The 12,481-nt window shown below is 42.2% G+C and overlaps 1 protein-coding gene across 3 annotated transcripts in view; it reads right to left on the reverse strand.

The window, feature by feature from the left end:
* Positions 1 to 10,055, reverse strand: part of XRCC2 (X-ray repair cross complementing 2) — a 64,296-nt gene extending 54,241 nt beyond the window's left edge. Inside the window, exons 1-2 of one of the 3 annotated variants that reach the window (XM_057504928.1) lie at positions 9,851 to 9,889; positions 1,151 to 1,232 (exon numbers count right to left, since the gene is read on the reverse strand). In XM_057504928.1, coding sequence (XP_057360911.1) covers positions 1,151 to 1,171 — 21 coding nt within the window. In that variant the 5' untranslated portion in view covers positions 1,172 to 1,232; positions 9,851 to 9,889. Of the gene's footprint in view, positions 1 to 1,150; positions 1,233 to 9,850 lie in introns of all 3 variants that reach the window. The other 2 variants (XM_036899508.2, XM_057504927.1) reach the window with 2 other exon arrangements.
* Between the last annotated feature and the right edge of the window lie 2,426 nt (positions 10,056 to 12,481).

Here is a 12,481-nt window from a genome sequence, read left to right on the forward strand (position 1 = left end):
TGAAGTATCACTTCCTAGTCACTAAGAAGGTTATAATCAAAAAGACAGACAATAACATCTGTTCATAGGATGTGGGGAAATTGGAACCATCATATACTTCACTGCCAGTAGTAGCCAGCAAAATGTGCAGCTTCTCTGGGAAACAGCCTGGCAGTTCTGCAAAAGGTTAAACAGAGTTACCATACAACCTAGCAGTACGTCTGGTAGGTATTTTGCAAGAGAACTGAAAACATATTCACAGAAAAACGTATACAAAATAATCCTAGCAGCATTATTCAAAACAGCCAAAAAGTAGAAACAACTTAAATGTCCATCAACAGATGAGTGGATAAACATAATGTGGTATGTCCATACACAACAGATATTCAACAATCAAAAGGAATGAACTACTGATACATGCTACAAGATGATAAACCTTGAGATTATGCAAAGTTAAAGAAGCCAGTCACAGAAGACCACATACTGTATTATTCCAGCTATATGAAATGTCCAGAAAAGGCCAATCTATCAAGTCAGAAAGTAGATTAGTGGTTGCCTAGGGCTGAGGGATATGGGAAGAATGGGGAGTGACTACAAACAGGTATGGATTTCTTTTCGAGGTGATGAAAATATTCTAAAATCAACTGTGGTAACAGCTGAATAACTGTGTTAACACTAAAAACCATCTAACTGTAAACCTAACTGGGTGAATTGTGATTTCCACAAAGCTGTTACATTAAAAAAGAAAAAAAAACCTGAGCACACGACCCCCTTTGTGAGCACAGAAGAGGGAGGCATCTATCTTCCCCACTGCAGAAACACAAAACAACAAACAGAGAATCTAAGGACCTTCCTGTGATTCTAACTTCTCAATAAAAATAAATTAAAATAACAAAACTCCGTTAGAAAACTGACAACGGAGTGTTGGGCTAAGAGAGGTCAGTGTTTATTCAGAAGATTTACCACAGAAGCCAAACTTCATCTTAACTGACACAGATATTGAAGGTTTAAGTGTTCTGTCCTTATCTGTCAGCTTTTAATTTTATAGTTCAACCTATACACATACCCTCTCACTAGGAGTATGTGTGTATATATGTAAGTATATGTGGAACAAATGTTTTATGAAACTGAATTTATGGCACTATGTTTTGGTTTGAGACTGTGTTTTTACCATGCACTGGTGAATCTTCATCAGCAAATAGATGTGGTTCTATTTCTTTCAAGGAACTTCTACCTTCAAGTCGGGCAAGGAGCTTGTGCAAGGGAAAAAGAGAGAAGGAAACTCATTACTAAAAATAAAAATCCTGGAAATCTGTATTTATACAATTATCCAAAAATCTGTAAAAGAGAGTTCATAATTTTGTAGATTTGGAGGAAAGTACGATACAGGAAATAAAATTTAGGAGAAAAATTGTGTTCATTTATTCATAAAATATTTCACTTTTTGTTTCTGTACCACTGGTGGTTTGAAATTAATCCCTGCCACAAAGGAGCAGATAGCAGTTTGATGCACAGGACCAAACTGCTACTTGCAAAGTGTTTACCTTCCTTATGGGTTATAATGACCTTTTCCACTATTCTTACCATACTTGTTATACAGGTATCAGCTTTTCATTTGTCTGTTATATTGACAGCTCCTTATCTCGTGGGGGTGAGGGACAAAGGAGAAAGGCCGAGGAACTTCCACCTGTACTGTTAGGTCAGTGAGGCACAGAGAGGTGGGCACAGACAGGCAGGCATAGCAGCAGATGGGACATCAGCTAAGGTGCAGAGTTTATAAACAGCACTGTGTATAGGTGAACTATCAGCAGGTTTGAATTGCTAGAGCTTGGAGCCTGAAAGATATAGGAGAGAATGAAGTCCCCAAAGAGAAGTCAGAATACAGAAGGTCTTAGATGCCCTGCTTAGAAGCCTTCTCTTTGGCCTGTAGATGAGAGCAAGGGGTTTTAAGCTACACAGTGAGAAGCAAGCTAGAATAGTGAAGAGCGGACAGCTGGAATTCCAGAACCAGACCTACAACATCACTTCTCTGGGCCTGAGTCACTCTCCAGTCAAGTGGGGATAACAAACAGCCTCTCCACCACAGGCTGTTGAGGGCTCAGGGTGTTAAGAGCACGTGTGCACAGATAAGCACCACTGGGTATGAGCTATCACTTGCTCATGTCAAAGAGATCAACCTGGTGGCTAGTAAAGGATGGATGGGACATAACACCTGATATGGAGAGAAAGCTAGAGTTTGTGGCCCCGATCTGGAGGAGTGCCCGCACCAAGGCAGTGGCAGGCAGGCTGATAGCAAGCAGGATTCTGCGACTGATGTAAGTGTCAATGAGGGAAATGTAATCACAGCTGCTTCTCAAGTTTCTAGGAATCAGCACAGATCTGACAACTCATATAAACCAAAAGAAAAAATAAAGTACATCACAAAAGGGAAGAACATCAGTCACCCTTCATGTTTTCTTTAATCCAAGCAGAAGTTTTGAAAAGACATTCTTGAATGATGGAAAGGCCCTATACATAACTTTAGCAAGTTATCTATCAAGTTTCTATTATACACAAAGCACTGTAACAGTTAAAATGGAGACTATAAGGTGAAGAAGACAACCTACCCTCAAGGAACCAAGGAACTTGCAGTCCAGGTTCTCTAAGAGACGGGCTTTTATAACAAGAGAGTACTAACTTTGTGCTTTGACTCAGAGCAGAGATTCTGAGGGCATATCCGAGGTCAAAGCTATTTTCCTAATATTAAGACATGACTCATCTGTCTCACTAAGTAGACTCCTGCACTGATGATGCAGCAAAGACGAGTGGTGACACTGCTGGCCCCAGTACAATCAAGGCGGCAGCATTGCACTGTGTTAGCACACTATTTAAGGAGTATTAATTTCTAGCAGAATTTTTAAGGACTAAGTTTTAAACTTATGACACCCCCCTAATCAGTAATTTTGTTAAAGGCATACTGAAGATTCTATTAGGAAGTTGTATCATACTGTGCTTCAAATTGTCATTTAGACAGAAAAATCAACTAGATGCAAGATCCCAGAGAGGCATCCAAACACATAATCAAATGCAGAAGCTCAATGTCAGTGGGATGCTTACTCGCCACCTTGTCTGTGAGGAACTCCACTGGAGAAATGGGGGTGCTTTCCTACCTTCTTGGTCTGTCTCCCCAGGAAGGAGAGATTTTTCTCATGGGCTATTTGAAGAGCAGGAACAGCTCTCTCCCAACAGCTTGCCTACAGGAAGTAGGGACATGCTCCCAGATTTCAGTATAGTAGGAGAAGCCCTCAGAAATGACCATAAAGTTTGCTGATAACCTTGGGAAGAGTAATTTTAGTGGAACAGTGGGATAGAAGCCTAATTACAGTGGGTTAAAGATTAAGTGGGGGAGATAAGGAAGTACAGACACAGAGCACCATCAACTCTGCTGTGCTGAGGAGTAAGGCTCTGGGGCTGGGCAGTTGTCATCCAGGGAGGGTTTCCGTTTGTCTCGTTTTACCACTTTATATTAGAATAGTGATAAAAATGACCGGTAGAAGATTAAACACAGAAGATAGAAAAAAATGACCACAGGAGTGGGAGTACCTGCAGGAATGACGTCCCTTAGGAGAAACAGGATGGATGGAATCCACCAGTGAAGAAGTTGCCCTTTCTTAGAAGCAAAAATATTTATTTTATTTTACAGAAGGGAAATGCAGAGAAAACCAGTGCATATATTCGTATCAATATAGATGATGAAAAAAGCAGGACTGCTGTATTAATATCCAATACGGTAGATTTCAGGGCAAAGAAGATGCCAAGGCAAAGAGAGGCATCACAGAATGATAAAAAGGATCAGTCTACAAGGAAGCCATATGACCCCATGTGTCTATATCAACGAGAGCCTCGAAATGCATGAAGCAAAACTAATACAGCTGAGGAGAAACAGAAAAATCTTAAATTATAGATGGGACTTCACATCCACCTCTGAGCAACTGACAGAGTATACGACTGAAAACCTTCAAGGATACAGAAGATCTGAGCAACATAACCAATAAGACTGAATTCACATATACAGAACATTCCACCCAACAACAGCAGAATATACACTTTTTTCAAGTTTCCATAGAACATTCATCAATATAGATCACATCCTGGGCCATAAAACATACCTCAACATATTTAAAAGAAATGACATCATACAGAGTGTATACTCTGACTATAAGGGAAACAAATCAGAAATCAGTAACAGAAAGACAACAGGAAAAAATAAGGAAGTTCCTGTGAAATTTCTGTTTTCACAATAACAAGAGGCAAAGTAAAAGAAAAGACAGAAAGGCATGTTATGTATCCATTAAACAATTATTGAGCACTTACTGTGGGCTAGATACTGTTCTAAACACTGAGACTAAAGGCACAAACCCAACAGACAAGAAAGTCTGCTCACAGACCCTTAACAACAGGGGTGGGAGGCAGGCAGGAAGACAACATACAAACAATACAAAATGTCAGGTGTGTAAGTGTTAAGAAGAATGACCAAGGTAAAGGAATAAAGATTAACAGTAGGAAGGGCTGCCTAATGCTAGATGATCTGGAAAAGCTTCTCCTCCAAAGTGACATGTGAGCAGAAACCTGAAGCAAGCGAGGAAGCAAGCGATGTGAATGTCTGAGGGAGTGGCAATCCATGCAGTGAGTAACGGGAAGCGCAAAGGCTCTGAGGCTGAAGCATACCTGGCACATTCAAGGAACAGCAAGGACAATGTTGTGTCTGGAGAGGACTAAGTGTGGGAAAGTGGCAGATGAGATCAGAAAGGCAGGAGATGAAATCAGAAGTCGTGGGTGGGCCGAGGGCAAATCTTGCATGACTGCAGAAACTAAGGATTCTGGATTTTACTACAAATGATACAGGAGCCTCTGGAAAGCTTGCAGCAGTAGTCTGCTTGTTTTGAGTGGATCACCCTGGATACTACGTGGAAAACAGTATCCACATACTATAATACTAGGGAAAGTAAGTGTGGGAAGGGTTAAAGCAGAGACCAGTTAGGAGGTTACTGCAACCAAGTAAGGGATGCTGGCCAGGAACAAGAATGGCTGTTGCAAAGGCAGTGAAAAGTGGTCAAAGTCATGACATACAGTGATGATGGTACAGCAGGCAGAATTTGTAAATGAATCGAACACAGGTTGATATGAGATAGGACAGAAAAAGAGAATTCAAAATGACTCCAAGGTTTTTGGCTTGAGCAACAAACAGCGAGAACAAAGTTGCCATTTAACAATTTAAGGAAAACTTGGGAGGAAGCAAATCAAGGTGTGTGTGTATCGGTGTGGTAGTAAATGAAGATTTCAGTTTGGGGCATATTGAAGTTTTTCCCAATCTTTTAATTTTGAAAATTTTCAAACCTACAGAGAAACTTTTAGTACAGTGAACACCCATATACATTTATCTAGATTCCTCTACTGCTAACATTTTGCCAAAGTTTTCTTTTGCTGAACCACTTCCTCACAAATATTTGATATATGTCTCCTAAGAAAAAGATTTCCTCCCGCATAAGCAGATCACAATTATCACATTCACACATTTAACACTGATACACACAGTACTCTCTTTAATATACACACTCTGTATACATTTTCCCTGGATGAACGATGAGCATGTTAAGTCTGTTGGGATGCCTATTAGACATCCAAGTGGCTATGTCAAAAAGGTAATAGAACGTATGTGTCTGGAATTCAGGAGTAAGGCCGGATTTGATGACATGTTTTGTAATGAGGAAGTGAACTAATTACTAGGAAAATATAGTTGGATTGGGAGTCCTTTTGAGGTTGATGGTTATAAATTTAAAATGAAATCGGTCAGCCTAGCTGTGATTTTCTCAGTAATGCTTAGTTGAGTGGGTAGAGGCACAGCAGAAGTGGACAGTTGGTTTAGCCATGGTTAAGAAAGTAAGCTGGAGGGATAGACGAGGAAGTTGACAGTATTTATAACGGAGTGGTGGTAATGATGGAGCCCGGATTCTATTCTGGATAAGAAGGGAACCACAGATAGAAGGGGATTAAGTGTCCTACAAGTCTGTGATTATGCAAAACCAAAATGTTACTATTTAATAAATATTTAATATTTGCCTCTGTACCTTTTCTAAGAAAACCTGTCATTATTATCAATAACTATCACCTGTATACTATGCAGAGACTACTGCATGGTTATTGAAAGCTTACAAAGAAATATGAGAACCCACCTCCTAGAGGTAAAGTTGAAAGGGAACTAAGAAATCAGTCTTCCACCCTCATTTGATAAAAACAGGAGCCAAGGTTTAATAACATCCCAAATCACAAAGCTTGTTCTGGCAGAGACAAGAATAGAACTAGAACCAAGGTCTTTGAACTTCTAGTCCAGCATTTTCCATCCCAGCCTCCAAAACTGTGACATTAGAAGATTGTTGACAGAAGAGACAAAAAATATTCACCCTGGAAAATGGTAATAAGGGATGGAAGTTTCCTACTTTTCACTTTAGTACTATTGGAATTTGCTATCATGTGCATTTTACTACCTTAATAAATACAATAGGACTAGTTAAAGAAAAAAAGGCAAACGGTATGGCATGCATAGCAACCAAAACTGGACAGACACTTCCAATTTACTACTCATCAACTATTTTAAACCCAAGGCATTAACATTTGAGAAAATATGAAGTACACCACTATTTAACAACCAGATGCAAATGCCATTTGGATACCAAAATACTGCCAAAATTACTGTGAATCTTTGCAAATAGGGAGATAAAAGTAAAAATGCCATTGCTACTTGGCCAACAGGCATGTGAAAAAATGCTCCACATTGATAATCAACAGGGAAATGTAAATTAAAATCACAATGAGATATTACCTCAAACCAGTTAGGATGGCCAACATCCAAAAGACAAGCAACAACAAATGTTGGAGAGGATGCCGAGAAAGGGGAACCCTCCTACACTGTTGGTGGGAATGTAAACTAGTTCAACCATTGTGGAAAGCAATATGGAGGTTCCTCAAAAAACTCAAAATAGAAATGCCATTTGACCCAGGAATGCCACTTCTACGAATTTACCTTAAGAAAATATGATCCCTGATTCAAAAAGACATATACACCCCTATGTTTACTGCAGCACTATGTACAACAGCTAAGATATGGAAGCAACCTAAGTGTCCATCAGTAGGTGAATGGATAAAGAAGATGTGGTACATATACACAACAAATATTATTCAGCATAAGAAAACAAATCCTTCCATTTGCAACAACATGGACGGAACTGGAGGGTACTATGCTCGCTGAAATAAGCCAGGAGGAGAAAGACAAGTACCAAATGATTTCACTCATTTGTGGAGTATAACAAAGCAAAACTGAAGGAACAAAACAGCAGCACAGACTCCAAGAAGGGACTAGCGGTTACCAAAGGGAAGGGGCTGGAGAGGGTATGAGGGGAGGGAGGAAAAAGGGTATTAAGTGGCACTATAATTAGCAATCACAATATAGGCAGGTCACGGGGAAGGCTGCACAGCATGGAAATGACAAGAAATGACTCTATAGCATCTCACTACGCTGATAGACAGTGACTGCAATGGAGCTGCAGGGTGGGGGGTACCTGATAATATGGGTGAATGTTGAAACCACTGTGTTGTTCATGTGAAACCCTCGTAAGATTGTACATCAGTGATACCTTAATTTTAATAAAATGCCATTGCTGCTTTGTAAAGGCAAGGTAAAAAATGGGTTATTCTATTGTAAATTGTGTTCAAATGCTTGTCTTTTTAAAATTGAGGGCTCATTTTGTTTTCCACTAGCTATCTGGCCTACCAGAACTGCATCCCTAAAATCTTTTAAAAGAGTATTTTTTGCAACTTTGTTTTTTCTTGCAAGACTCTATATGAAATGTCTTTTCTCTACTCTTCACAAGATGTGGGAATGGTTAGTTATTTTATAAAATGGTAATTGTCATGACTTAAAATTTTAAAGAAGCTTATTTCAGTTTATAGAGAGAGCTTTGACTTCAGCTATCTTCCTCATTACAATGCCTCTAAGCAGGATCCATGAAGCAGACTCATGTGCGTAGGAAGAAAACTGTGTCCAAACAAATTAAGCACTGACCACAGTGCCCAAAAACACTTGCAGAAGCTTGCTTCATTGGTTCTGTTAACAAAAAGAAAAACAAGGGCACCTGCTGCCCAGCTCCCTATTCTTCTCTTCCTACCCCACTGTACTGTAAACAGAGTGAGGCTCCCCCACCCCACTGTACTCCAAAGTAGTATGAGCGAGGCAACCTGGCTTAGGACCTCCCGACAGACATGGCAGGAAGAGGATATGATACTGAATTCTTTGTTCAATAATTCAACTGTTCTGGGCTCCCATTTTTTGGATGCTATGCCTGTTCTGACTGCAAAAGTCATCTCAGTTTAACCTGGGTTTCAAATGATCATTTAAATAAGCAAGGTTTTAACTACAGTGGTTCTTATAACCAAGCAGTGGCTTTAATCTTAAGGAGCAAGGGTTGGCAACCGATGGCCAGCAGGACAAATCAAAAGTGTGAAAATAAATTTTATTGGAACACAACCATGCTCACTTGCTCATGTATCTGTGGCTGCCTTCACATTAGAAATGCACTTAAGTAGCTGTGACACAGACCCCTTGGCCAGCAAAGCCTAAATACTATCTGGCCCTTCACTGAAAAAATTTGCTGATTCGATTTAGAGTAGTTTCTCTCTCTGTCCCGTATGTCATTCATAGTCCATCTCTGCCTATTTCTCAGCTTTCTTCCCAACACTGTGCTCCCTGAGTAGCTTGCCCAACTAGACAGACCAACCTGCAGTTCTCCTAAATGAGCCATGCTCTTGCTTAACACAGAACCTACATATTACATACCTACTTCGTTTTGAATGCCAGCCCCTCTTTGCCTAACCAACTCCAAATGGTCCTTAAAACTTCAGCTCAGTCACCTCCTCCTGGTTAGTCTTCCATAACGCTTGCTCCTCTATTGGATAGCCTGATTTACTACACAGTCCAAAAGTTTATTTAAAGTCGGCTTCCCTTGCTAGTTCTTCAGTGACGAAGCTGTTTCTTACTCCTACTCGTTAACCAGTAGTTGACACATAGTAAGTGCTTGATACTTGTCAGTTCAATTCCTTGCAGGGCATCAAATGGCTTGGGTGACTATAGATACTCAGGCTGGAAACGTAAACTGGGATAAGGCGGTCTTGATGCCATAAGCACGGACTACAGCGGAAGATGAAGCAACCCCCTCTAATGCCACCTGTTCTATAAATGCTCCAACTGGTGATCCCTCCCCTTTCCTAGCTTACCATCTCTAACCCGTAGATAAATTGTGGCAGGTTTGGAACGTAATCCTAGCGAATAGAGGGCTAGCATGTTACACTCATCTGGGCTCGCAGTAAGTCCCCAAGGAATGCCTCCCTCCGTCTCCTCTCGGAGCGTGCGCGTTAGGCCGCACATCTCAGGGGACTCCCGGATGGCGGGGGCCGGCTCCAGGTGCACAGGTGTGCGGGGGGGTTCCAGGGTGGCCGGCACAGCACGCCTGAGCCTACACGCCCGTCATCCCCGGCCCAGCCGTCCCCCGATGAGACGCCCCGACCGCCTCAGGTCTCACGCCGCCACCCGCGGGTCCCTGCCATACCGACCCTCGCCGCGCCCCCCGGCCCGGCGGTCCCGCGCGGCGGCGCCCCCAGTGCCCCCGGCCCCACGCTGCCCTCCCGCGGCGCCCCCGGCCCCAGCCGTCCCCATGAGGCGCCCCAGCGCCCCGGCCCCACGCCGCCCTCCCGCGGGGCCCCGGCCTCTGCCCGCTTCCGGGCTCCCCGCCCGCGCCCTGCCCTGTTTCAGCTCCTTCACTCCCACGCCGGCCGCTCTCACCTCCGTCCCAGACTCAGCCCTGTGGAAGTCACTACACATCGCTCCGAAGGGAAAGCGCACCAGACACTCAACTTTCCCGCCACCAGCGCCTTATGACGCGCGCTGCGCCGACCCACAGCCAGTCAGACGCACTGACCCGCTGACCCGGGAGCAAGCATGCGCACTGCGCCCGCCCGCGGCAGGGAGGTGGCGGGCATGCGCAGTCGGGCGTGCAGCCACCCCTTCTCGGTTGACGTTTTAAGCCGTCTTTTAAGAGACCGGGAGACAGCTGGTGATTTTTATTCTCTCATAAACTTCAGTTTGTTATTATTAGGTAAAGGTAAAGCTGGCAACACGTACTTTTTTTTTACTATTACCAAAACATTTACTGAGCAGGCAGGCCTTTTTGTCCATTCTTGGGTTAAAAGCCTCGGGCTGGCTGTACCTGTAATTCATGTTTAATTCTGAAAAAAGAAAAAAAGCCCACGAAATATAAAAGAATTTAAAAAATATGCCGAGCCTGCATATTAATCAAATTCTTTTTTTGGAGGTAGAAGAATTACATTACTAAGGGTTAGCTAATGCTCATTCATTAAGATAGATGGTGGATCATGGAAAGAGATGATGGATATCAAGTATTTGCTCTGTGCTGGACACTGCGCCTGGAAACACAACAGAGAATAAGAGACATGCCTGAATGGAGTGTGCAACCTATTAAACACGTTTACTGGACTACGTTTTTTAAAAAATCACTTTCCAACAGCTTTATCTGTTGTTTATAGGGCAAAACTGTGAGGCTGGCACTTTCTCAATTCTCTGTTTCTTATCCTTACACTTGCAGATGCATAATTAAGAAATAATGATTGTGATAATGATAGTTAACATTATAGCGCTGTGCCAGGCAGTGTCCTAAGTGCTTTATATATAAAAACCATTTAATCCTCACAGTCCCACGAGGTAGGTACTGTCATCCCCATTTTACAGATGAGGAAACTGAGGCACAATTTTGACCCACATTACTTTGACCAGATTGTAGTGGGTCACTACAGTTAATGAAAAACAGGAAGCAAAGACCATGAACATAAACAGTTTTTTAAAGAAATTTGGCTCTGAAGGAAGGAGATAATATAGTATCAAGAAAAAATACATAGGATCAAGGAAGAGTCTTTTAAGAGGGCAAAGCCCAGGGTGTGTTTAAATGCTGTTAGGAAACAGGTGTAGAGAGTTAAAGGTTAAAGACATGATCTGAGAAAGGGGATAATTAATGGAGTCAGGACTTGAAGGGGACGGAGGATGCAGGTATAAGAATCTGCTTTAGGTAGGGGAGGGCATCTTTTCCACTATGAGCAGAGACAAGAAGTCAAGAATGGGTGCAGATGCAGATAAATTGTGGGGTGGGGAGCTCAAAGAGGAAGTTATAGTCTGAAGTCTTTTGTTTTTCCTCTGAAGCAGAAAGCAAAATAGAAATCCCAGATTAGAGTTGAATTCCTCTTGTGACAGTTTGTATGTCCAAGTCACACACCTAAATGAATGTTACCCATTTATGGGTGTGGAGAAAGTGAAGGTTCCTATGGCCAGGTTTCTCACCTGGCCCTGGTTGGCTTGCTCACTGTATACATGTGGGCAATACGTCACTATTGATTCTGTATACAGAGCTCTGCCCAGTGCTCTAGGCTGCTTCATGGTTGCAGAGCTGCACGGCTGCAGGAGAGCAGAGACTGCAGTGGTGGCAGCGCCAATGACAGAGACTGAGACAGCTGTGGGGGGCAGAGAGGCCCAGAGGCAGAGATTGGCTTGCTGCATGCAGACTTGCTTTGAATGATGGAATTCTAGTGACTGACCTGTCACTGTGGGAATAAAGTTGTATATACCCTTTCACCCCAAGCATGTTCCACTGTCATTTTTTTCAGTCTCATTGAATACATAGTGAACGTGCCTGGGGCTGAAACCCATTGGAAAGGCAATGGGCTCTGCTAAAAAACCTTCCTCAGAAAACCAGTCTTACATCATTCTAGTACTGGCAGGAGTGGGTGCTATCCCTAACTACTATGCTACTGTATAGTCTGGTGATATACTTCAACAAGGAAAAATTTTCCGTAGCACTTACTGCCGGTAATCACACTTTATACACCACATGTTTTACTGTCCTTTGCATTGCACAGAACTTTTCTCTCTCAGTTACAATTTTCTGGAATTTCAAGATGAATTTTCTGAAGTCTCCATGGGTTTTGATATCAGATACACCTGGAATTTAAAACTGAGTCTGTCCCTTATTACCATGATACCTGTTACTTACCACTCTGAACCTTAATTATCATAGTACTGTGATGACTAATGAAATAATGTACTAACAGCTAGCACACCACCTAGCACAAAATGTTGATTTCCTTCCTACCTTCCTATCTTTCTTAAATCATCACTTAACATAGTGGCAAAGATATAGTAAATACTCAATAAATATCTCCTGTCACCATGATGGCAGCGATTAGGGCCAGATTAAGAGATGAGCTTGTCTGGCAGTTGTTCAGAGTGGCACAACATAAAAGCAGCTAATGCTCCTCTTCAAAGTAAAAATATCACAGGGATATGAGATGGAAAAAATATTTTTATTGCAGCTCTCTTCAAGACTACTGTATGTGATTGGGAAGAAAA

Source organism: Manis pentadactyla, chromosome 7 (assembly GCF_030020395.1).
Source record: "Manis pentadactyla isolate mManPen7 chromosome 7, mManPen7.hap1, whole genome shotgun sequence".
In the NCBI taxonomy this organism is placed as follows: domain Eukaryota; kingdom Metazoa; phylum Chordata; class Mammalia; order Pholidota; family Manidae; genus Manis; species Manis pentadactyla.